The sequence below is a fragment of the Schistocerca serialis genome, chromosome 5 (assembly GCF_023864345.2).
Source record: "Schistocerca serialis cubense isolate TAMUIC-IGC-003099 chromosome 5, iqSchSeri2.2, whole genome shotgun sequence".
Taxonomy (NCBI): Eukaryota; Metazoa; Arthropoda; class Insecta; order Orthoptera; family Acrididae; genus Schistocerca; species Schistocerca serialis.
The window spans coordinates 245,844,980-245,871,982 of record NC_064642.1 but is presented as its reverse complement, the minus strand read 5'-3'; the positions used below and the strand labels follow the sequence as shown (position 1 = coordinate 245,871,982).

The following is a 27,003-nucleotide window of genomic DNA, read 5'->3' as shown; positions in this document are numbered from 1 at the left end:
AAACAACAACAGTCTCAGGAGCATCGAATACTCTCCTATCTCAGGAACAACAGCAGGACCAAATTTTGTGCCTGCCTCATATGTGGTAAAGGGCATACCAACTAGAAGTTGTTTGAGCCTTCCGACAACACTGTAACTGCTGTGGAAGGATCCTATTTATTTCCTCCCATATTTCTTGTTGCAACTAAAGTAATGCGGGTGTTTCACAGCCTTGTACGGTGTTGCACTATCGTGAATTAGAAAGGTGGAGACACTGAGCCTTCAGCCGACAACGTCGAAGTTGCGATGCCACGTGTTCGGACTTCTCTCTCTCTCTCTCTCTCTCTCTCTCTCTCTCTCTCTCTCTCTCTCTCTCCATTGATGTTTATATTCCTTTTCATTGCAGTTTTGCGATTTGAAAATCTCTTTAAATGCTGCAAAAAATGGATCTCATTACGTGTAGCTATCATCCCTAATTTTTTTTAAATTAAAGGTATTAATTTTGTGCGCACAGGCGCAGCGGTATTGCAGGAGCTCCTTAATGAATTTACGCGCACAGAAATCAATTCTTTGATTTACATTTTGTCTAAACCGTGTCAAATGCGTTCTCAACATGCATAGACCCAACACGAACTCGTGGTTTACACCCTTTCTATAAAATTGTTTGCAATTGTAATGTGGCCCATCACATCATATCCTCCCATAAAACTAGCATGTTCTCTGTGTTGGTTAAAGACTACCGTTATTTTTCTCCAGATTTCGACGAAATGTGTATTCCGACAGCCACATTTTGGTATGTGGCGGAGGGTGCGTTTTGTATGCCCACCCTTTCTTTCCTGTTACGGTCGCAAATGGTAAATGGGAAGAATGATACTTGAGAGCTCAAATGTCCCTAATTTTTCCTTCATGATCTTTCCGTGAAATGTGTGTAGTTGGCAGCACCATATTAGCTGACTCTTATAGGAACGTACGCTATCGGAATTTTATCAGTAAACTACATCTTGATGCCCAACGCCTCTCCTGGGGAGCTATTAGACATGGCAGTACGACCGATTCGTAATTGTTGAAGGGAGGCCAAATGATCGCCAATACGTAGTAAGAATGGTAAACCTTCCAAAATGAATTCTGACTCTGCAGCGGAGTCTGTGCTGATTTGAAACTTCCCGGCAGATTAAAACTGTGTGTCAAACCCGGACTAGCGTTTCGCCGGGAAATGCTCTACTGACAGCTATCCAAGCACGGTTCACGACATGCCCCCATAGCCTTTCATGATAAACCCTGTTGTCAGACCGTTCATGACCTGGGTACCAATTACCATACTCCAACAGGATAATGCAAGACCAATGCAGTTCACACCACACACGTTTTGAGGAATTTATGAATACTTGACTGGCATGCCTGGTCTCTGGTTTATCACCCATAAAGCATGTCACAGACGCGATCGTCTCTGGCTTATCACCCATTAAGCATTTCACAGACGCGATGGGTAGACATAAACTTTCATCCCAGTCTCCAGCCAGCAATCTTCCTCAAGTGACGCAGCATATACGAGTATGTCAGCCATAACAAGAAATTCCTCAAGGTGGTATTTAGTAGACATATTCGTGCCCATAGGGGTCACATCTCAAACTGATGATGATGGACAACAGGTCTAAATGGAATGAAAGTTTGTCCATTTAATACTTGTTATGTGATGAATATATACACAAAGCTTGATACATACAGAACTGGCGCTTCATGGTACAACAATTTTCATTTCTGACAGTGTGTTTCTCTAAACACTCATGGTAATCACACCGAACAGATACACGAAAGACGCAAAACACACAAATGTGAAATTTGTCAATATGAACGAGGTAATAAATACTCCCGCTTAGACGCCTCTTTGTGAACCCATCAATACGATTAACTGTTTCGATACTTTACTTGATGTTACATAACGACTAATTAAACTGGACTTGCTTTATTAATATTTTGAATATAGTTGCATTCAGCAGCTTATCAATGGGAATATACACTGAGTTGACAAAAGTCATGACATAATTTCTAATACCGTGTCGGACTTCTTTTGCCCAGCGTAGTGCTTTTCACAATATATGTAAATGACCTAGTAGATAGTGTCGGAAGTTCCATGCGACTTGTCCGCATCTCGTGGTCGTGCGGTAGCGTTCTCGCTTCCCACGCCCGGGTTCCCGGATTCGATTCCCGGCGGGGTCAAGGATTTTCTCTGCCTCGTGATGGCTGGGTGTTGTGTGATGTCCTTAGGTTAGTTAGGTTTAAGTAGTTCTAAGTTCTAGGGGACTGATGACCATAGATGTTAAGTCCCATAGTGCTCAGAGCCATTTGAACCATCCATGCGACTTTTCGCGGATGATGCTGTAGTATACAGAGAAGTTGCAACATTAGAAAATTGTAGCGAAATGCAAGAAGATCTGCAACGGATAGGCATTTGGTGCAGGGAGTGGCAACTGACCCTTAACATAGACAAATGTAATGTATTGCGAATACATAGAAAGAAGGATCCTTTATTGAATGATCATATGATAGCGGAACAAACACTGGTAGCAGTTACTTCTGTAAAATATCTGGGAGTATGCGTACGGAACGATTTGAAGTGGAATGATCATATAAAATTAATTCATTGGGAGAGTCCTTAGAAAATGTAGTTCATCAACAAAGGAGGTGGCTTACAAAACACTCGTTCGACCTATACTTGAGTATTGCTCATCAGTATGGGATCCGTACCAGGTCGGGTTGACAGAGGAGATAGAAGAGATCCAAAGAAGAGCGGCGCGTTCCGTCACAGGGTTATTTGGTAAGCGTGATAGCGTTACGGAGATGTTTAGCAAGCTCAAGTGGCAGACTCTGCAAGAGAGGCGCTCTGCATCGCGGTGTAGCCTGCTGTCGAGGTTTCGAGAGGGTGCATTTGTGGATGAGGTATCGAATATATTGCTTCCCCCTACTTATACCCCCCGAGGAGATCACGAATGTAAAATTAGAGAGGTTCGAGCGCGCACGGAGGCTTTCCGGCAGTCATTCTTCCCGCGAACCATACGCGACTGGAACAGGAAAGGGAGGTAATGACAGTGGCACGTAAAGTGCCCTCGGCCACACACCGTTGGGTGGCTTGCAGAGTATAAATGTAGATGTATATGTAGATGTAGTGCAGGAACTGGACGTGGCAGGGTCTCCACAAGTCGTTGGAAATATTTAGCATTGCTGCCTCGATAGCCGCCCATAATTGTGGCAGCCTTGCCGGTGCAGGATTTTGTGCAGGAACTGACCTTTTTTATGTCTCGTGTCGGGCGACATGGATGGCCGAATCATTTGTTCGAATTGTCCAGAAGGTTCTTCAAACCAATAGCGAACGATTTTGGCCTGGTGACATTAAGTGCTGTCATCCATAAAATATCCATCGTTGTTTAGGATGCACTAGGCTGCAAATGGACTCCAAGTACCGAATATAAACATTTCCAGTCAAACATCGGTTCAGTTGGACCAAAGGATCCAGTCCATTCCATGCAGACACAGCCCACACCATTATGGAACCGCCACCAGCTTGGACAAGGTCTTGTTGACAACTTGGGCCCATGGCTTCATGGGATCTGCGAAACACTCGAATCCTACAATCGCCTCTTACCAACTGAAATCAGGACTCATCTGACCTGGCTACAGTTTTCCAGTCGTCTAGGGCCTAACCGATATGGTCACGAGTCCAGAAGAGGCTATGCAGGCGATGTCGTACTGTTAGCAAAGCCACTCGTGTTTGTCGTCTGCTGCCACAGTCCATTAACGGCAAAATTCGTCGCACTGTCCTAATGTATACATTCGTCGTACGTTCCACCCCGATTTCCGAGCTTATTTCACACAGTGTTGCCTGTCTGTTAGCAGTGACAACTCTATACAAACGCCGCTGCTCTAGGTCGTTAAGTGAAGGCCGTCGGTCACTGCGTTGTCCGTTGTGAGAGGTAATGCCTAAAATACAGTGCTATTACAAATGATTGAAGCGATTTCATAAATTCACTATAGCTCCATTCATTGACATATATGGTCACGACACACTACAGATGCGTAGAAGAACTCATAAAGTTTTGTTCGGCTGAAGCTGCACTTCAGGTTTCTGCCGCCAGAGCGCTCGAGAGCGCAGTGAGACAAAATGGCGACAGGAGCCGAGAAAGCGTATGTCGTGCTTGAAATGCACTCACATCAGTCAGTCATAACAGTGCAACGACACTTCAGGACGAAGTTCAACAAAGATCCACTAACTGCTAACTCCATTCGGCGATGGTACGCGCAGTTTAAAGCTTCTGGATGCCTCTGTAAGGTGAAATCAACGGGTCGGCCTGCAGTGAGCGAAGAAACGGTTGAACGCGTGTGGGCAAGTTTCACGCGTAGCCCGCGGAAGTCGACGAATAAAGCAAGCAGGGAGCTAAACGTACCACAGCCGACGGTTTGGAGAATCTTACGGAAAAGGCTAATGCAGAAGCCTTACCGTTTACAATTGCTACAAGCCCTGACACCCGATGACAAAGTCAAACGCTTTGAATTTTCGGCGCGGTTGCAACAGCTCATGGAAGAGGATGCGTTCAGTGCGAAACTTGTTTTCAGTGATGAAGCAACATTTTTTCTTAATGGTGAAGTGAACAGACACAATGTGCGAATCTGGGCGGTAGAGAATCCTCACGCAATCGTGCAGCAAATTCGCAGTTCACCAAAAGTTAACGTGTTTTGTGCAATCTCACGGTTTGAAGTTTACGGCCCCTTTTTCTTCTGCGAAAGAAACGTTACAGGACACGTGTATCTGGACATGCTGGAAAATTGGCTCATGCCACAAATGGAGACCGACAGCGCCGACTTCATCTTTCAACAGGATGGTGCTCCAACGCACTTCCATCATGATGTTCGGCATTTCTTAAACAGGAGATTGGAAAACTGATGGATCAGTCGTGGTGGAGGTCATGATCAGAAATTCATGTTATGGCCTCCACGCTCTCCCGACTTAACCCCATGCGATTTCTTTCTGTGGGGTTATGTGAAAGATTCAGAGTTTAAACCTTCTCTACCAAGAAACGTGCCAGAACTGCGAGCTCGCATCAACGATGCTTTCGAACTCATTGATGGGGACATGCTGCGCCGAGTGTGGGAGGAACTTGATTATGGGATTGATGTCTGCCGAATCACTAAAGGGGCACATATCGAACATTTGTGAATGCCTAAAAAATCTTTTTGAGTTTTTGTATGTGTGTGCAAAGCATTGTGAAAATATCTCAAATAATAAAGTTATTGTAGAGCTGTGAAATCGCTTCAATCATTTGTAATAACCCTGTATGTTCTTCTCGGCACACTGTTCATACTGAGGATCTCGGAATATTGAATTCGCCAACGATTTCCGAAATGGAATGTCCCATGTATCTAGCTCCACCTACCATTCCGCGTTCAAAGTCTGTTATTCCCGTCTTGCACCCGTAACCACGTTGGAAACTTTTCCACATGAATCGTCTGAGTACAACTGACAGCTCCGACAAGGCAGTTCCCTTAAATAGCTTGTGTACGCGATGTCCCTTTGATACCTTGTATTCGCGATGCTAGCGCCATCTGTATACTCAGTGTGTATCACGATCCCGTGATTTTTGTTCTCTCAGTGTATTGACAGTAAACGATATTTTATACCTGACAGTATGGTGTGAAAGGAAAGTTGTATATCGTACAGGATATGCTGATTACTTGTTTAATCTACAGGTCTGAGGATAGCTCATGTGAATCGAAACCGACGATTCAAAAAAATTAAAGCAGTCTAGACGGACAACAAAATCTGTTTTACGACGACTGCAGATCTTCTCCGAGGATATTATGTCAATCTTTGCAATAAACCACCAGTGCCGCGCCGGCCGATGTGGCCGAGCGGTTCTAGGTGCTACAGTCTGGAACCGCGAGACCGCTACGGTCGCAGGTTCGAATCCTGCCTCGGGCATGGATGTGTGTGATGTCCTTAGGTTAGTTAGGTTTAAGTGGTTCTAAGTTCTAGGGGACTGATGATCTCAGCAGTTAAGTCCCATAGTGCTCAGAGCCATTTCATTTTCAACCAGTGCCGCAACTGAAGTGTTTTCGTTAATGCAACCAGTTTCGGACTGTGTCATTTGATCTTCGTGTAAACACAACACAATCTGCATACCAAGTATGTTCCGTGCGCTACTCAATGGTAGCTCGACAACTTATTTTAGGTAACAAACTTCCCAGCTTATAAGCGGAAAGGCACACATTCCGGCTTGTCTTCACTTAACTCTAGTACTTCCTTGTCCGTAACGGGAATGCAGAAACTGCTGGCGTTATTATTTTACGTCATGTTACATGGATTTTGCGCAGAGGGGCCTCTGGGCTGCAGAAATTAGTAAAAGTTATACATCCTTTAAAAGTTCGGTTCAATGAAATGACTTATGAATATGAAAGATCGTTCCATTACAGTAGTAATGTTGACTATGAAATAAAATGATATATCAATTTTAAGAATCTCCGTGAACCCTTCAATGAACTAGAGGGAGTTGTCCAATAGAAAGTAATTTAATTGAGCCGGCCGGGTTGGCCGAGCGGTTCTAGGCGCTACAGTCTGGAACCGCGCGACCGCTACGGTTGCAGGTTCGAATCCTGCCTCGCGCATGGATGAGTGTGATGTCCTTAGGTTAGTTAGGTTTAAGTAGTTCTAAGTTCTAGGGAACTGATGACCTCAGCAGTTAAGTTCCATAGTGCTCAGAGCGATTTGAACCATTTAATTTAATTGATTCTTAAAACGCCAACTGATTTACCTACATGGCATTTAATACGCTCTAGCAGGATGTTGACAACATGTGTACCCATGTGACATTTTTCTGTACAAATGTTAACCGCTTAAAGTAATTGTAGATGTTTCAGAGCCTAGTGTGACATTCATGCCTGTCACTATTTTCTCAGAAAAAGATTTCGCCTCGTAAATGAGTGATCAGCGGGGTTCACTGATATGTAGGGATCCGAGTTCCATTCCCGACCAGGTGGAAGATTTTATCAGCTCGGGGACTGGCTGTTGTGATGCTATAGAAGACTGCTGAAGATTAGATGGGTAGATCACGTAACTATTGAGGAGGTACTGAAAGGAATTGGGGAGAAGAGGAATTTGTGGCACAACTTGACTAGAAAAAGGGATCGATTGGTTGGACACATTCTGAGGCAGCAAGGGATCACCGGTTTACTATTTGAGGGAAGCGTGGAGGCTAAAAATCGTGGAGGGAGACCAAGAAATGAATACACTAAGTAGATTCAGAAGGATGTCGGTTGCAGTAGTTACTCGAAGATGAAGAAGCTTGCACAGGATAGAGTAACATTAAGAGCTGCATCAAACCAGTCTCTGCACTGAAGACCACAACAACAACGAGAGAAGAGAAATAATTGAGATGACAAGAGGATACCGTATATATACACTGCGTGAGAAAAAAAAAACTGATACACGCGGTCAGATGTCAATGTAACTTCGTATACGTACACACCATCGGCGGGTATGTGCATAATTAGAGGTGCAGTTCCCTGTGCCTGGTAGAGCTGTCGCCAGAATGCGTTGGTGTTGTTCGTGATTGGTGTTGTTACCAGGCCTGGTAAGATACATAAGGGGCGCGAACAAAGTCAGATCTTGAGTGATCACTGAGGGATACTGAGATTTCATATGTGACACAGCGTTATAAGCACCTTGCAGTCTTTGAAAGGGGCGTCATTGTGAATGTCCATTTGACCAGCTGTGCAGTATCCAGATCTGTGGGGCATTCGGATGTGACAAGTGATCTGATGCTGGACTTTCTTTCTTTCTTTTTCTTCGGCTCTATAGCCCTTGAAGGGTCTTGGCCTGCATCACAATATTCTGCCATTCTGTCTGATCCATGGCTTTCCGTCTCCATCCTCTGACACCCAGCTTTTTCATGTCTTCTTCAACTCCATCCACCCATCTCTTTCTGGGGCGTCCCTTCCGCCGTCTGCCTGGATCCTTGCCATCAAAGATCCTCTTACATGCTCTGTCTTCTTCCATTCTGTCCACGTGCCCTGCCCACCGCAGTCTTCTTATTTTAATGGTAGTGATAATGCCAGGTTCTTTATAAAGGTGTTGTAGTTCTGCATTCGTACGAATGCACCATCCTTCTTGATCATATATTGGGCCATATATTTTACGTAGCACCTCTCTCTCCTAAATGCTGAAGATCCTTTCCTCATTTACAGTCATGGTCCACGTTTCGGCACCATACATAACAACTGGTCTTATAATTGTTTTGTAAATGAGGATTTTAGATTTTCGTGATAGCAGCGAACTCCTAAGCATGGGTAATGCGGCAAAGTAGCATCTGTTACCTGCTACTATTCTGGCTTTCACCTCACTGCCAATGTCGTTTGTCTCGGTGATAATCGACCCAAGGTACTTGAAGCCTCTCACCTTTTCAAACTTCCTGTCGGCTATCCTGAGATTTGGTAGGTTTTGTTGGTTAGTCATTGACATATAATTGGTCTTTTCGATATTGACTATCAGGCCAAGTTCCCTTACATCTTTCTCCAGTTGTTGATAGGCCTCGCCTAGCACAGCAGTGTTTCGTGCGAGTAATGCCACATCGTCGGCGTAGGCTAGGTACTGCAATGCACGATTAAATAAGATTCCTCCTTTATTTAACTCTATCTGACTTATGACTTTTTCTAGGCAAAGGTTGAATAGCAATGAGTCTCTTCTTCACTTCCACTTCTCTGGAGATTTCTCCCTGTATTTTTACTTTTCAGTTGGTTTCGCTGAGGGTCATCGTAGAAAGATTAATGAGCTTCTTAGGTATTCCAGTCTCTTCCATTACATTCCGCAATGCCACTCTTGAGATGCTATTGTAGGCTTGTTTAAAGTCGATATAAAGCTGGTGTATGTTAATTTGATGTTTGTAACATTTTTCAAGTATCATGCGCAATGCGAATATCTGGTCAGTTGTTGACCTCTTTCTTCTGAAGCCATTCCGATGCTGGACTGCGTGGGAATATTCGTCGCCAAAGTTCCGGTCGACCACATCTGACCACTGTAAGAGAGGATCGACGTATTCTGCAGCAAGCACATCGTAACTCCTTTATATGTGCGCCTGGCATCCAAGAACAAGTAATGGATTCCTTGCGACATTCTGTGTCGGGGACTAGTAACAGCCAGACTGAGGAATAACCGTCTAATGTGTAGGCTGTCGTTAATACTACAGCACAAACTGCTGCGTTTAGAGCGGTATCGTGACCGAGAAACATTAACAGCTGATGAATGGTGTCACATTGTGTTCAGCAACGAGTCGCACTTCTGTATCACCACGGATGGCCAACGTCGGCGAATATGGAGGCGACCTGGGGAGACGTCACATTCTTTCAACGTTTTGAAGAGACTCAGTGGTGTTACTCGTGCCGTCGTGGTGTGGAAACCATCGGGTATGACTTCAAGCCACGGCTGATGTGGCTGAAATAACTCTGATGGCAGAACGGTACGCCATGCACATGCTGGATCCCTTGTTCCAAAGCGACAGCATCGTTATGCCACTTTTGAATAGTACAGGACTCGTACCAACATGGCACATGTCTTAATGAACTACCTGCGTGATGCTGAGGTACCTCCGTGGCCACCAAGATCCCCAGAGTTACCTCCGGACCGCGCAGGGTAGCCGCGAGGTCTAGGGGGGCCTTGCCACGGTTCGCGCGGCTCCGCCCGTCGGAGGTTCGAGTCCTCCATTGGGCATGGGTGTGTGTGTTGCCCTTAGCGTAAGTTAGTTCAAGTTAGATTAAGTGATGTGTAAGCCTAGGGACCGATGACCTCAGCAGTTTGGTCCCAAAGGAACTTACCACCACATTACCTCCGATAGAACATATTAGTAACCAGTATCCAGGTTGTCAAGGACCAATTACAACAGTTGTGGGCCAGCTTGTTTCAGGAGAGGAGGCAACGGCTTTACGACACCCTTTTCCAAACGATTCAATGCATTCACCCACACCAGAGCGGGTGCAACGCCATACTGATAAGTATTTTTTTTAATTTGGCTCAAAATTGTAATTACTAAAATAACACCACATACCATCTCACCACGATGTTTCAATACGTTTTCTTCTTCCCTTCCCTTTTTTCTCAGGCAGTGCATTTATTCCAGAATGAGATTTTCACTCTGCAGTGGGGTGTGCGCTGATATGAAACTTCCTGCCATATTAAAACTGTGTGCCGGACCGAGACTCGAACTCGTGACCTTTGTCTTTTGCGGGAAAGTGCTCTACCGACTGAGCTCCCCAAGCACCACGCACGACCCACGACCCGTCCTCACAGCTTCAATTCTGCCAGTACCTCGTCTCCCACCTTCCAAAAGCACTTGCCCGCGGAAGTCAAAGGTCCCGAGTTCGAGTTTCGGTCCGGCACACAGTTTTAATCTGCCAAGAAGTTTCAGTACATATAATAGTTGTCAAAATCCAAAGCTTTTTGAACAGGTCTCTGCAGCTAATCCTTCATTACTTCTTACAGCATGTTTCTGTATTCTGAAGATACTATCTGCATAACTTGTTAGTAAATCTACATATGCAGAATGAAATAGTTTCTTCATTTTTAAATCGTCTATATTTTGCAGCAGTCATGAGTGCTGAAAATGCACTGTGACAAATTTCAGGGGATAGATCCTAATATCATATTGGATCTCCTTTTGTCCAGTGTACTGCGGCAGTTCGAAATGGCATGGACTCAACAAGTCGTTGGAAGTCCCCTGCAGATACATTGAGCCATACTGACTCTAGCGAAAGTGTTGCCGGTGCAGGAGTTTGTGCACAAACTGACCTGTCGGTGATCTCCTATAAATGTTCGGCGAGATTCTTGTCGGGCGGTCTGGGTGATCAGATCATTCGCCCGAATGTTGTTCAAGCCATCGCGAACAATTGTGGCTCAGTGACATGACGCATGGCTGTCCTCAAAAAATCCATTGTTGTTTGGGGAACTTGAAGTGCTTGAATGGTTGCAGATGTTCTCTAAGAAGCCAAAAATAAATATTTCCAGTCAATGAATAACTCAGTTTGACCATAGTACCCAGTCCAGTCCACGCAAAGACAGCACACCATTATGGAGCCACCACCAGCGCCCTGTTGACAAATGGTTCAAATGGCTCTGAGCACTACGGGACTTAACTTCAGAGGTCATGTCCCCTAGAACTTAGAACTACTTAAACCTAACTAATCTAAAGGCATCACACACATCCATGCCCGAGGCAGGATTCGAACCTGCGACCGTAGCGGTCGCGCAGTTCCAGACTGTAGCACCTAGAACCACTCGGCCACCACAACTGTTGACAACTGAGGTCCATGGTTTCGTGCGGACCGCGCCGCCATCAGCTCTCACCAACCGAAACAGGGACTCAGCTGACCAGCCCACAGATTGCCAGTCGTCTAGGATCCAACCGATATGGTCACGAGTCCAGAATAGGCGCTGAAGGCGATGAGGCGTCACTCTTACTGCTGCCATAGCTCATTAACGCCAAATTTCGCCGCACTGTTCTAATGGACATGTTCATCGAACATGCCGTATTGATTTCTGCTGTTATTGCACGCAGTGTTTCTTGTCTGTTAACACTGAAAACTCTAGGCAAACTCTGCTGCTCTCGGTCGTTAAGTGAAGGCCGTTGGCCACTGTGTTGTCTGTTGCGAGAGGTGATGCCTGAAATTTGGTATTATAGGCACGCTCTTGACAGTGAGGATCTCGGAACATTTAATTCGCTAACGATTTCCGAAATGGACTGTCCCATGCGTCTATCTCTACCTACCATTCCGCGTTCAAAGTCTGATTGTTACCGTCGCTCGGCCATCTCCTCGTCATAAACCTTTTCACACGTATCACCTGAGTACAAGTGACAGCTCAGCGAACGTACTGCTCTTTATGCCTCGATTACGCGACACTGCAGCCATCTGAATAAGAGCATATCGCTGTCCATGGCTTTCGCCATTTCAGGGTGTAGATGAACTAAGATGCTTTATTAATTTTTCAGCAGTGGATTTTCCAATTACTTTATTGTGACTGCAAATAGACCACGATCTTAACAGTTTCTACACTTTGTATTCAGATGTTTGAGAAGACTGTTTTTATAGCTTGTGGAATTTTATGACATTTAGTGAATCGCATGTACTGAGTTATTTAGAACTGCAATGATAAACCCATTGCCGCCAACCATACAATTATGCTTTCAGATATTTCGCAAGTTACCCCTTCAGTAAGAGGACTGGTCTGTCATCACCAATAAAGCGTTTCCGAGTTTGTGATCGAGTCGCTATGTTGTTTCGGACTTGACTGTAAGTGACCTTGCTCAGGGTGTTGTATTTACTACAGTAACGTTACTAAGTGTTCACATACCAGAACCGTTTTGTTAAAGGGGGCTGGTAATACTTCTTTATTTCAGTACTTGTATCGTCTGCAGAAGGGGGAAAATTTTCAAATGGAGGTCATTAATGTATATCAGAAACATAAGACCTAAAATAGAACCATGAAGTTCACCACGTCTGATTGCTTCAAATTTTGAATGCCTGTTATGGTCGGTACGGAACTAACATCCGCTGCTTTCTGTCAGGCAGATTAGATAAAAACTTTGAATCTGTTATGCCTTCTGTTTCACAATATTTTACTTTTACGTGATGATATTATATCAATGCTGCACAGTTTTATAGACAGTTTATTCCAAATGATTACGTTTTGCCACTTTTAGCAGCTGAAAACTGTCGATATTACCATTTCATTCTACCAACACACCAGGTGTTCCTGTCAGTGCGTATGTTGAAGATGATCAGTGAAAGACCCAACCAACTAATCAACTAGCCACCAGACGTCTTGAAAAGCCCGTGGGGCGTCAACCTCGTTTCCTCGAGGCAGAATGCAGCGTATTTATAGCAACTTTCGCAATATGCTCCCCGCTTATTCCGTCCAACATTACATGTTACATTCGGCAGGCGGAAAGAACTATCCGGCACGAAGATAACCGCCTAACAGAGTAGGAATAACATGGTGTACGTTATGCGAGTGTGCAAGAACATATAGCTACTTGGCTACATATAGTTTTGCGTTTAGTTTTAGCAGTGTGTGAAAGTATGAAAGAGTCAGCAACGGTGCTTACTGTATTTCCGTTGTAACTGCTTAAAAATTCCTTTAAACCACCGACGCAGTTCTGCTTCTTTGAGAAGACAATGTCATATGGAAAATTCCAAACAGCAACTTCATTGGTGACAGCCAGAAACCGTGCCTTACACCAATCCGTAGATCTATGTTGTTTTCATTGCGCATTGCCGTCAGTGTTCCTTCAGTTTCCAATGATGCACCACTTCCTCAGCGTTCAGTGCACTGTATAATACAGGGTGATTATAATTAAAGTTAAACTTTCGAAACGCTGTCAGAACACTGGTCAGAATGACGTCAAATAGCAACGGAATATTATCAGAGAAAGGGGAAAACGTATGGCAGAAGAAAAAAAATAGTTTGAAAATTGACCAGTAGATGGCGTTGCATGTGTCAGAATACGTAAATGAAAACAACTGTCATGCGCACGACCCATTGAAGTTGGTATAAACACGCCGGGTACACGGCTTTTCCTCCTTTGGCGTCTGCGACGTTCGCCATGACTGTCTCAACGTAGAATCGCTCTCTTCTTGTAAAACTGTATTACAAAAATGGTGACTGTGCATACGCCGCTCTGCAGAAGTTCCGGACACTGAAAGGTTTGAAAAAAGGCGTTGGTACGATGGCTGCTGTGAGTTAAGAGAAAATGATTTGGAAATTCGAAAACACGGATTCTTTTGGTGCTCAACCTGGTAGAGGGAAGAAACGAATTGATTCGACGTCCATGGAAGCAGTGATCACAGCAATGCAGGAGAAGACGAGTGGTGGCGTGCAAACGTGTAGTGCACGGAGAATTGGACGAATATTGGACATACCCCTGAGCAAGGTGCATAAAATCCTACGAAACATCCTTCTTTGCTATCCATTCAAAAATTACCATGTACACGAGTTGCTTCCTGTTGACCTGCCAGCAAGAGAGACCTTTGCTTTAGAATTCCTCCCTCGCACAGAAGTGGACAATGATTGTCCGTGGAAGATTTTGTGGACAGACGAAGCCCACTTCCATCTGACAGGATATGTCAATACACAGAATTATCGAATATGGGCAACGGAAAATACACACGCAAATCAACCAGTACCACTTCATCCTGAAAAGGTCACTGTGTGGTGCGGGTTTACGGCATCATTTATCATAGTGCCATACTTTTTAGAAGAGACAGGTGCTTCCTGTCTTGCTACCTGCACCGTCACTGGTAAGCGCTATGAATGTCTTTTGCGCAACCATGTCATTCCAGCTCTCCAACAGCGTGGCTGTATGGATGGGATCATTTTTGGGCAAGATGGCGCATCACCGCACGTTGTAAATCCAATTAAACAGCTGCTGAAGCGCCATTTCGGGAATGCTAGAATTATCAGCCGCCATTCCCCTACAGCCTGGCCGTACCGATTACCTGATCTTAATCTGTGTGACATCCTGGCTGGTGGGCTATCTGAAAGATGATGTGTTCAGTGTTTCGATTGCAAATTTAGCTGCATTGAAGGCACACATTGCGCGACACATTCTGAACGTGACCCCGGAAACACTTCGATCAGTTGTGGAACATGCTGTTTCTCGATTTCAACTTGTTGCAGAAAACGGTGGACAGCATATTGAACGTGTTTTGCGCCAGTCACACGGAAATTAATAATCCGATTTGATTTGATCGATGCTTTTTATGCGGTTTTTGGCCTCAGGACAATTAAAAACCTATTTTTCCCATCCAATGTGACATGACCTTGCTGTGGTGGATGGGCTTACGTAACTAACAGTATCACACTTGTACACCCATGCACACTGAATAGTACAGTTTGTTTAACGTCAAACGTACACCTAAGGCATGTTTCTACAGTGGTTTCAAAATTTGATTCATCTGTCATTTGTAGGCGACCACTATTAAATTCTGACGCTTATAGCGTCATCTATTGCTACATTTTGTAACTATTTATTTTTCTTCTGTCATACGTTTTTCTCCTTCTCCGACAATATTCCGTTGCAATTTGACGTTATTCTGACCAGTGGTGTTATTTCTACAGCGGTTTGAAAATTTAACTTTAATTATAGTCACCGTGTATATTACAGAATAATACAGCAAACACGAAACAGACACAGAAATAACAAGTTAATTCGTGACTTCATCTATCAGTTTTCAGTTATTTTCTCTTTCATTCTTTTTTAATTTTTTTAAAATATTTTTTAGTTCTCTGTTCCTTGTCTATCAGCTCGCCACTATGTGCACACTGGCGTCAACTAGAAAGATTCTCACCAGGCTACTCCAAACGCAATCTCCAGGCCAATAATGCAACACGGTCATTCTATTTCATTCCGTAATCATCCAAAATTCACAGTGATAAGGTTTCCGTCATTTCCCTAAATTTCGTAAGACAAATGGTGGAGTCGTTACTTTTTTAAACTAAACGGCCAATTTCATTTCCCAATTCGTGATTGCGTTTAGTCTCGTCGTCTAAAAGATGTTAAACCCTGATCTTGCTTTTCCTTTCTTCTTCCGACACGTGATTCAGTTCGACAACAAACGAACCTACAAAACATTCCCAACAGACACAGTAAAGTCAAAAATAAAGTCTCAACAGATAAAATTCTACGTTCAGAAGAAAACACTCCATTAGGATTGCCAAGGCAACAGTGAAGAGGAAAAGTGGGAAAAGGATCAGTCCTGCATTTTAGAGGTAAATCTAAAGGTTCCCTAATTCAGCTGAAATCAGTCATAGATAAAAGCGTGATCTAAACTGTTTCGTTCATTAAATAATGAAAAAAGACCCAAAAGTTATTCTTGTGACAAAATGCCACCTTTCTGTAAATCAGCGAAAACGTAGTCCAGCTATTTTATAGGAACGTAGCAAAATTTGAAACTTGCTGGCAGATTACATCTTACTGCCAGAACACGACTCGAACCCGGCACATATTTTTACCGCAGTGCTAGGAAGTTTCACAACGTCGCACACTCCACTACAGCCCGAAAGGTTCGTCCTGGAATGCGAACGAGCGTAGCAGCACTCTACGGGTATGGATGTGATGTCCTTAGGTTGGTTAGGTTTAAGTAGTTCCAAGTTCTAGGGGACTGATGACCTCAGAAGTTAAGTCCCATAGTGCTCAGAGCCAGATCCGTAACAGCACTGGGAATTAATTATCTGTGCAGGTTAAAATTTGTGTCAGGTATAACTGGTGCTAGCGCAGTATACTAAGTTCAGAATATATGAATACATAATTGAAATAAATCACTATTTTTTGAACGACTCTGAACTCCAATAAGAAGTTCACTTTGTAATGACATTGAACCAAAGAGGTATTTAATTTGTACATGAGATATTACTCGTCAGGCTGCGTCGGTCAATATGCGTTGGTATTGACTTGTTTCGTTGCCCTGGTGGGCTTGGCACTAACGTAAGTGAAAATGTACATTTTCAACGGGCAAAATGGACTTCATGTGGGGAAACCGTGAAAGAAACAATATATATGTGCTGCAATTAGCGCTGCAGTTTTCTGGTAAATGATCGGATGGATATCATTTTGTTGGACTTGCAGTATATTGCAAGTAAGTCGTGACTTGCCTGACCGGTTGGCCGTGCGGTCTAACGCACGGCTTTCCGGGCGGGAAGGAGCGCCTGGTCCCCGGCACGAATCCGCCCGGCGGTTCTGTGTCAAGGTCCGGTGAGCCGGCCAGTCTGTGGATGGTTTTTAAGTGGTTTTCCATCTGCCTCGGCGAATGCGGGCTGGTTCCCCTTATTCCGCCTCAGTTACACTATGTCGTCGATTGCTACGCAAACAAGTTCTCCACGTACGCGTACACCACCATTACTCTACCACGCAAACATAGGGGTTACGCTCGTCCGGTATGAGATGTTCCCTGGGGGGGGGGGGGGGGTCCACCGGGGGCCGAACCGCACAATAACCCTGGGTTCGCTGTGGGGCGCCGGAGGGGTGAAGTGGACTGCGGTAGTCGTCATAGGGTTGTGGACCACTGCGGCTGCGGCGGGGACAAAGCCTCTCCGTCGTTTCTAGGTCCCCGGTTAACATACAATACAAGTAGTGACTTAAGTTTTCTCTCTGAGAGAATGACTTCTGAGCATCTGAAACTGACCCACGGTGCCATGGTTGTCCTGGTTGCAGCAACATTAAGATAAGTAACAGCCTCTACGTCTCACAGCAACTACCGGTATATGTGTCTAGGCACAGACAATGGTATTAGCGTTCAGTGAGTGTTTTGCTTGAAGTCTTTGTTCTACTAGTTTACAACGATGGCAGCACGTAAACCCTTGATAATTTTTGTAGTATGAGCGTTATTCCCTGCCTAAGGTTACGTCTCCAGATGTTGGAGATTTCAGAGGCTATAAAGACTAAGCCAGTTATTTGAGTTTGAATATAGTCCTCCTTCTGAACAAGACTCGGAAGGCCCAACGGTACCGACCGACCGCTGTGTCATCCTCGGATGATAGGCGCTACTTGATGTGGATGTAGAGTGGCAGGTGGTCAGCACACTGCTCTCCCGGTCGTTGTTAGTGTTCGATACCGGAGCCGATGCGTCTCAATCAAGTAGCTTCTCGGTTGGTCTCACAAGGGCTGAATGTACCCTGCTTGCCAACAGCACTCGGCAGACCCGGACGGTCACCCATCCACTTCGACGATCCCACAAGAACCGCTCTTAACTACGCGGCGAGGCAGTTGGCTTTAAAACTACGATCTAAGTCTTTATAGCATCTGATGATGTTTCCAGCATTAGGAACAAAAACGTTAAGTGCAGGAACATGCCTAGACCATGGCGTAGAGCCCATATAAAAAAATATCACCAAGGACGCACTGATTGCGGTGTGTGGAGTTATTGTTATCGCTGGCGATCTCATCCATCTCAGCCATAAATGGCGACAAATATTGATCCTCCAAGCGTCACTATGAGTACAAACCGATCTAAACAAGCGCAATAAATCAGAACACTTTGATTTCTCTCAGTGGAGATGGGAGACAGCTATTACGATTCTCAAAAACCAAACAAAAAAAGCGCGATCCATTTTGCAATCGCGACGAGACATCCAAATCATCGAATATATTTCGCTGGAGTGTAGCTTAGCATCATATCCAGGCATGCAAAGGACGCCCTGACGCTAATCGAGAGTTCTTTCGACTATTTCTGTTCTATGTTTCATCTATTTGTTGTTAGTAGCACGGTTTTACACCTGCTGCTTAATGTGTAATAATATCCTGTGTCCCGCCATAAGCTAAATTAACAGATAATATTAGCAATTTATTGGGGAATGGAACCATAGACGTCGATCGTGACATCTGAGCAGTCAACAAACCTCATTCAATAATTTTCTGACACTCGTAATCGAGCTGTTGTTATAGACTCACTGAGGCGGGTCAGGGCCTGGAGATTATCTTGACAGGTCGCGTCCGTCTTCAGGCTATACTTGGCTCGATAAGAAGTGCGTCAGATGATACGACTCGGGAGCCCTTGTATAACTAACACATCGCCTGCTGAACAGTAAGGACCTCATGTGTATTCATTGGGGAAACAGCACTGCACAGCGTTTCCCGTTAAGGATGACTTTCTGGTTAATACGTATGGCTGGAAATTAACACTTGCATCCACATAGATAAAGTTAAGAAGTGTAGGTTATGCGAGGAGGAGTCTAAAGGGATTAAGGTGTACGTGAACTTCAATGACACAGATTGACCAGAAACAAATGTAACATTGAGCGAGTCGTAAGGACGAATACCAGGACTGGTTAAAATCTCAGTATATAAACGGTCTATCCTAATCAGCAGCATTCTGAGATACACGGTATGACGCTGTTGTCAACGTGAAAAAATCATTGTGCAGTAATTATGAGAAAATCAGATTGACCTCCACTTAACGTAGTGAATCGCACTCCGCGTTAATTATCTATGAATCCAATGCAGTTTGAATAAACTTGACTTTCAAAAAAAATCCAGCTGTATACGATTACAGTATGTGTGATATCTATTCATTTCACCTGGACACAGTAAAGTTTCATCTGTTTGAAAAAATCTGACAGCCTACGGTGCACACGTAAAACGGTTTTAGCTTTCAGAATGTACGGCAAGCTCTGGACCCACAGGTGGAGAAACTAATGGTATTGATGATGGCGATTAGCCAGTCGCACCGTCCGCCTGGACTCTTAGTCAAGTGGATCAGGCTACGTGCTGTCACCGATTTCAGCCACGTATTCCATTTCTCTTCCATAATCATCCAAAACAACACTATACTGCACAGACACTCGACAGTTGTCTGCCAGATAAATATACAACTGACATATAACGACTACTTAAACTAACTTATGCTACGAACAACACACACAGACCCATGCCCGAGGGAGGACTCGAATCTCCGGTGGGGGGGCCGCGCAATCCGTGACATAGCGCCTCTAACCGCGCGGCCACAGCGCGCGGCCTTAAGCCAAGTCTTCAGATACAGCCTTCCATGCAGTCCTGTCATTTGCTGTCCTCTTCGTCGTCTTGTAATTGTTTTCTAGCCTTATACTATTCACTATCTGAAATCTTCTGCGTCCTCTTCTTCGTCTTCCATTCAATGTTCCTTCCACAGCATCAATCAGTAGAAAACCTCTTCCCATCTAATGTCGTAGCCATTTGTGTATTCTCTTCCTGATTACTTTTAAAATTTCTCTCTCTTTCCAACACCTCATTTCTCAATTTGTCTCCCCATTTTATCCCTTAAATCCTCCTCCAAACGTACATCTCATATACTTCTATTCTTCTTTCTTCCTCTTTCCTCAGTGTCCATGTCATGGCTCCGTATAACGCTACGTTACACCTAAAATACCTCGCCAACCTCTTCCTCAGATCCTTGTTCATGTTCCCACATAGAAATCTCCTCTTATTATCAAATGCCACTTTGGCAACTACTAAATCCATTCTTACCTCCTTACTGCATCTCATGACTTCCGTGATAATGCTTCCACTATATCTTAAAGCACTAACTTGTTCTATATCTTCTTATCCTAGCTTTATAGTTGTTCTTACTTATCTTGCACTTATCACCATAGATTTTGTCTTTTTCTTATTAATTCTCATTTCGATGATGTGCTAACCTTTTCTTATTCCTTCTTTATCTTGATTCTACACATGTTCCGTAATACTTTGTATGCGCTAGCCATCACTAAATATTGAACATGGTGTATCGATTCCTTATAGTAAATAAATAGAAATTTCAACAGTGAGTACATCATAGTTAACGTTCGCTTACGTGCGCTACAAGCCATTGAAATACCAACAACAGGAAAGATAGCAAACAACGAAATTTTACTTATTCTGTGTTTACAGTATAGCAGAAAAAATACACGATTAAAGTTTTAGGTGTTTTGAGTGTGTACAGGGTGCGAAATTTAACACATAGGGCTGCAACCTCTGGCAGCAACAATGGCCAAAACCCGGCTGGGTACTGGATCGAACTGAGCTTGGATGACAGGTATAGGTACCTCATTCCGCCCTGTTTTAACCCTGTGCCAGATTTGATTAGTCGTCATGATCACCGAGTAGTGGCATGTCAACCGCCCAACAACCCATTACCAGACGGTTTCAGTGGGCGAGAGATCTCGAAAACGTGTTGGCGAGGGTAACAATAGAACGTCTTCTATATCGAGCTAGGTCAGGATAACACGGGAAAAATGTGGTCTTGCGTTATCTTGTTGAAAGATAATGTCACGGAGACTTCGAAGCTACAGCACAGCCACCACCCTTGACAAGTGTAACGCATGCTGTCCTAATTAGGAGCTATGCGAACCAGAAGTGGTATTAGGAACCTAATGGTATCGCAGAGTATCATGCTGGATGCTGAGCTCGTATGACGATGATGAATGAAACGTGGTAACGTTTTCCTCAGCACCTCCATACATGGATACATCCATCGTGATGCTATTGTCAGACTCGTTTGAAAAGATTGTTGTGGTACCACCCCTGCGTTCAGTGTTGTCTGGCGCATTGCTGTCGGTGTATCATCCCTGCTGCCTTGTACGATCCTGCATGGGCGAACAAACAACACGTATGTCTTCTCGGGTGCTAGTCACGTGGTATCGTTGAGCTCTTGCATGGAGTTGAGTATGGAAACCCTGAATCTACATGAATACTCAGCAAGGCACATGACGGTGTGGGGCGGAGATTACTTTTGGTACAACCAACTGATCCCCCCTTTCCGTTCCATACGCGAATGGTGAGTGGGAAGAATGATTGTAGACAAGCATTTGTATTAGCTCTAATTTCTCGAATTTTCTCGTTGGGGTTATTTCGCGAGACATATATGGGAGGAAATAATATGTTGTCCGACTCTTCCCGAAAATACTCTCTCGAAATTTGAATAGCAAACTTATGTTTGATGCACAACTCATGTCTTGTACTATTAGCCACTGGAGTCCGTTAAGCATCTCTGTAACGTCCTCGCGCCGACGAAACGATCCCGTGACGAAACATGCCACTCTTCGTTGGATCTTCTCAACCATTTTTATCAGTTCTACTTGGTAAGGGTCCCAGATTGATGAACAGCACCTTGTAAGCCACATCTGTAGTGGATGAGTTAGATTTCCTTAAGATTTTGCCTACGAATCTCAGTCTGGCATCTGCTTTTCCAACTATTTAACAGTAGTGGATTCTTTTCCTATGCATGCGCCATGTGTTACATTTATTTATGTTCAAGGTAAACTGCCAGTTCCTCCGACGTTATAGATAACTGCATTTAACAGCGTTAAAGAGTTTTCGATGCTTTCTACTAGATAATTTATATAAACTGTAAACAGTAATGGTCCACTAACGCTTCCTTGGGCATTCCGAAAATTACTTTTACATCTGTCGATTTTGTTCCGTTGAGAGAGACGTGTTGAGTTCTATCTGCAAGAAAGTTTTAAATCCAGTCGAAAATGTCGTCCAGTTCTCAGTAAACTTGTACATTTTTTCACTAAAAGGCAGTGTGGGACGGTGTCAAATGCCTTTCTGAAGTCGAAGAACATGGCACCAACCTGGGCGCCGACGTCTGAAGCGCTGTGGCTCTCGTGGAGGAACAGAGCGAGTGAATTTTCGCAAGATCTCTGTTTGCAGAATGCGTGTTGATTTTTATAGAGGGGATTTTCGTTCTCCAAAAACGTCATAGTACGTGAGCATAAATCGTTCCATAATTCTACAACACACTGACGTCAATGATGCAGGTCTATCTGTCCTACGACCCTTCTTGAAACTGTGAATGACCTGCGCTTTTTTTCCAGTCGCTACGTACCTTTCGTTGCTCAAACTATCTACGTTGCTCGCATGACAGTCGTGCAATTCTAACCATCGTGAGAAGCAAATACTGCGTAACGATAAACCATACTAGATAGGTCAAGACCCTGCAATTGTCGAAGTGTGACACTTGCTGGCAGTCGCTCTCCTTTTTGCACTATGTATCCCCTCACCAAAGAACAACATTCAAATGCGATTTCTGAATGAGAAACCTGCTGCGTAATCCTTCATTATATCCAGCATGTTGATGATGTTAGTCTACGTACTTGGTGCGGTTGCGCTGAAATGCAAGCATGTAGTGCACTTCGTATCAGTTTGACGTTTCTTGCATGTCGTCTTCATGGCGTCGGAATTTTAATGGACACTAATGTATATCTGGAGAGTGTGTCTTAAGTTGGCTCAAAGCCGAGGCTCGCTGTATCGAAATAGAACACATCGAATGTGGCAGATTAATATCGGAGTGAACAAAAAATGAAACCTGACAAACTCAAAATAGAGAGAAATGGGTGGAGAAGTAAGGATTGGGGAATTATTGTTTTAGAAGATAGTATCCCGGCTTTTGCCTTAGTGAAACCAGTGCAAACCTAAATCTGAACGACCAGCAGGCTATCTAAATTGTCGCCCTTCGGAATGCAGGTGTAGTGTCTCACCGCCTCGTTCCATGGTTTTATTACAAGTATATGCGGATACGTATGAAAGTTTTAGAAGCAAATTGTCTGCAGTAATTAATAGCAACTGACTGAAAACAAAACTGTGGATTACCTTTCGAGGGATAGTTGTTTAGGTTGTTGCTGCAGTTTCTAAACGCACGGTAGGAAGAGCGCAGCACGCAAAAGTAGGGAATCCGTGTGCGAGTCCTGGCAAGGTGTACAGTTTTAGCCTGTGGTGAACATTGCACCAAAAGCACAGATCATTAATGTCTATTAAATTTCAGTTGGATTTGTGGCATCAATAAATATACCAATTGTTCATACGCAATACTCTAAAGTCTAAACAATGAATCAAATTATAAACGCGTGCAGTTAACAAGGTGTAACAGGGCACAATTGATTCGGCTGTCGGGAACAGTGTTCAAATGTTTCGAGCGCCAAGGGAGGACGCCCAATTTGGCTGGCAAATAAAAACCAGCCACAGTGCAGGAAATCCAAACGCAGCGACACTAAGGCTAAAAAGGGACATACGGCACTGTTTTACGGGAATATGTATTTTAAAGGCTGTGTTTATAAACGAAAATTCAGTGCAGTCGATAGCCTAACAGTCCTAATGTTTGCAGATGACATAGCTGATTTCGTTTTGCCACCACAGAGCACACGCAATGTAAATAAAAGCTAAAATGCATAAGTTATTTAGCTAACTTCAAAATGCGATGTAATATATTTCTTACCCTAACTAAAATATGTATTTACTTATATAATGAAAAATGAAAGATAAAACAATTAAAGATGCCACAGTTGTGATGAAATTTGTTTGGATATGAAAGGAAAATAATAATTGTGTACTTGGAAAAAGGCGAACCTATATTTAATTCATAATTAGTACAGTAGAGTGTCTGTACAAATTGCCGTTTGTAACGTGAAGCGCAATGGTAAAGGGATATGACTGTCTTTGGGTACAACAAACCTCATTCTAGAAGGGAAATGCCTGATTTTACACGTCTATTTTTGAGCATTATCTTAGGAATGGGTCCGCTAACATATTCCTCTTGGCGTGGCTAAAAATGCTACGATATAAAGAACAAATTGCTATAAGGGGTCACTGTCGCCCTGAATGGATTCCGGTGGAACGCATTGGAAATGTTTTCATTGCAGGGGCATGACTGGAACTACACGCAAGCCAACCGTTTTCACTCCTGCACCCTAGCGTGTCCACTTACAGTCGATGAATAGACACAAACCTTGTACTTTGGAGGTGCATGAATCGCATTTCAGCTTAAATGTGAATGGAACACAGTTCTTTGTTCTTCTAGCCTTTACCAAATCTTCTGTAAGGATTAGATGTAAGGTATTGTGGAAGCTGATGAAGGCATTGTGATATTTTCATTACGCACTAAAGGATTGTTTGATACCTTTAAGCAGAATGGCTACATCCAGCTGATGGACATCCATGTTTTGGCGTACGTTCTACATCCTAATGAGGACCCTACCATCACCAGCCCTAGTTTCCAAGATGACAATTCTCTTGTCCACATGGCTGTAAATATGCTTGTCAGAAGGAACACTCAGCAGTAATCACTTATGAAAACGCAAAGTCAGAAGATTTGAATCGCGCTGAAAGTCTTTGGGATTGTCTGGCGCAAAGCGACATATCACACGAATGATATCCATGCATTCTCGCTGTCTATGAGGTGTTGCGACAGGAACGGTTAGCCGAAGACATTACTTATAAACCAGAAAATTACCCAGTTCATCTGAAGGATCGTGGTTCAACTAGCTCGTGAGAGTGTCACACGGTATTAGGACACAGACGAGACTTTCTTGGTCTGGTTACACCCATCTGATTTCTCCAGATATACTAACAATGAACTGTCGAAACAACGTGACACCTAATGCTTATTATTTTATATAGTTTGGGACGCAGTCACAAAATAGCTTTTTCCAGTGATTTACACTGATGTTGCAATAGGCTCACGTTAAAGATAAAACAGAAAGCGTACGGAGTTAAAACACAGGAGGCTATCAGTCTACTGATCATTGGTAGCATGCTGGAATACATGCAGTTCATCATTGGTAATAACTGTTACAAAACGCTTGTATGATGTGTGCTGGAATATTGCTCCAGTTTCTGACGCCCAAAATAGGTTAGAGAGGTTACAGAGGAGGTCACTATCTCTATCTGTCGTGATGACTATACGAAAATGCTGGAGATATTCTGACAGTGTTGCAGAAAATTAGTTTCAGTATTTCAGCTGATTATAAATGAGAAATTCAGGAATTACAGATCGGCTGGAGACACGGAAATGATCACACATCCCACGCTCGGTTCGTGAAGAGAATGTTAAGAACAAATGGCAGTATCACAAAATGGCATAGTGTTGTCTATAGAACATTTCACAGCACGTGTACATTAAGTGCCCTAATACTAGTTTGCTATTACGTAAGTAATTAATCTGAGTCAGATGAATTTATATCTCTTTGCAGAAAGAACTACCAATTTTTTTCTCATTTCAAAACCATTTTTTTGTGGAAACACGCGTCTACACTAAAGCATAATAGTGTTCTGTCAACAGAGGTGCTGGCATCCAACAGAATCGGAAACGACAAATCGCCGTTGTTCACGTAGCGTTATCCAAGAAAGTTTATCTTCGAATATTCACTTTGACGGTCAGAAAGAATGAAATACGATGTTTCCCGTTCATTAAAACTTAACGACACAGTATAAAATGCAGTTGCTTCGAAATCGGGTCGTTACACACTCGAGGATGGGAACAAGTATTTAGAAAGCTGAGGTAAGGAGCCACGCGATGCAACAATGAGTTTGGCACCTACCTTGGTCCGTATGCTGTCGTGCATTGTGAAGGCTCAGGCAGATGTAACCTGCGGCACCCAATGAGAACCGTCGTGCATCGGCAACTGGCGGGAGTCGGCGCGCTCGCGCTGCCACACAACTTCACACCGCGCTCTACCCCAGCGCCGCGCAGCGGTGTTTCGGGAAACTCGGGCTCCAGGGGGCATTCTCGCAACGCTGATGTCCCGCGGAAGTTGAGAGCGACGATTCATCGACGCTAGGCAAAAAATAGGGCTCTTCGCCGTACTTCCTCCGCATAATTTTTCATCTGGCGAATCACTACTTTATAACTGGCTCACGGAGCTTACTGCTCAGTGCACGTGTCAGTATGACCGCCGGCAAGGTGCCCTTAATGATGCCCAAACAAAGAAATTCGCAAGTTTTTTACTTTCTCTATTTCGTAATATTATGTGGTAATAATAAATCCCCTATTCTTTAGAGAATCGAATTCTCATGTATAAAACAGATTCCAAATTCTGATTATCTTACAAATGATTTAATGTGTTAAATATTTGATGTTAATCAAGTAAGTGATAAAGCTTTCAAAATATTTGAAATTATTCTTAAGGTTTGTTGGAAGTCGCAAAGTGTTTTCATCATCTAACAGTGCACGAGTATAGTCTGGGTAATTTGCGCTCCGTTTCAATCAAAAGCTAGTTTTTGTCGCTTCTCAGTGTTTTGTGCAAAGTCATGTCTACTGAACTACGTCGTACAATAATCTAATTTTGCAAGTGCATTCAGAGGAATATGTGGATACTTTCTACAAAATTTGTTGCGAATAGTTAGTAGTGAAGGAGTGTGAGAAAAATAATGAGACTGACAACACTACGAGTGATCTGACAACACAGTGCTCGTCTGTTTGTGTAGACTGGAGTGTCCATCCCTTCCAGAAGCTCAGTCCGAGTTTCAGCTCTGTACAGTAATCACGTGATTTTTGAGAGCGCCGTCATGAAGTTGCATTTTAATTTTGTGTTACGAAAATGGAACAGCGGAATTTAGAGCAAGCTTATGTAATGAAGTATTTGTTAAACTAGGGGAATCCGCGAGTGTGACCTTTCAAAAGTTGAAATAGGCCTTTGGGGAACATTACTTACCAAGAGTACAACTTCTTTGCCGGCACAACTCATTTTTGGAAAGCCAAGAACAT

General features: G+C 43.6%; 1 protein-coding gene across 1 annotated transcript in view; it reads right to left on the bottom strand.

The window, feature by feature from the left end:
- The window catches only part of LOC126482299 (phytanoyl-CoA dioxygenase domain-containing protein 1 homolog), a 62,827-nt gene extending 36,857 nt beyond the window's left edge, over positions 1-25,970 (bottom strand). Inside the window, exon 1 of the mRNA XM_050106317.1 lies at positions 25,838-25,970. Within this exon, the coding sequence (XP_049962274.1) occupies positions 25,838-25,861 (24 nt within the window). The 5' untranslated portion in view covers positions 25,862-25,970. The remainder of the gene's footprint in view (positions 1-25,837) is intronic.
- Between the last annotated feature and the right edge of the window lie 1,033 nt (positions 25,971-27,003).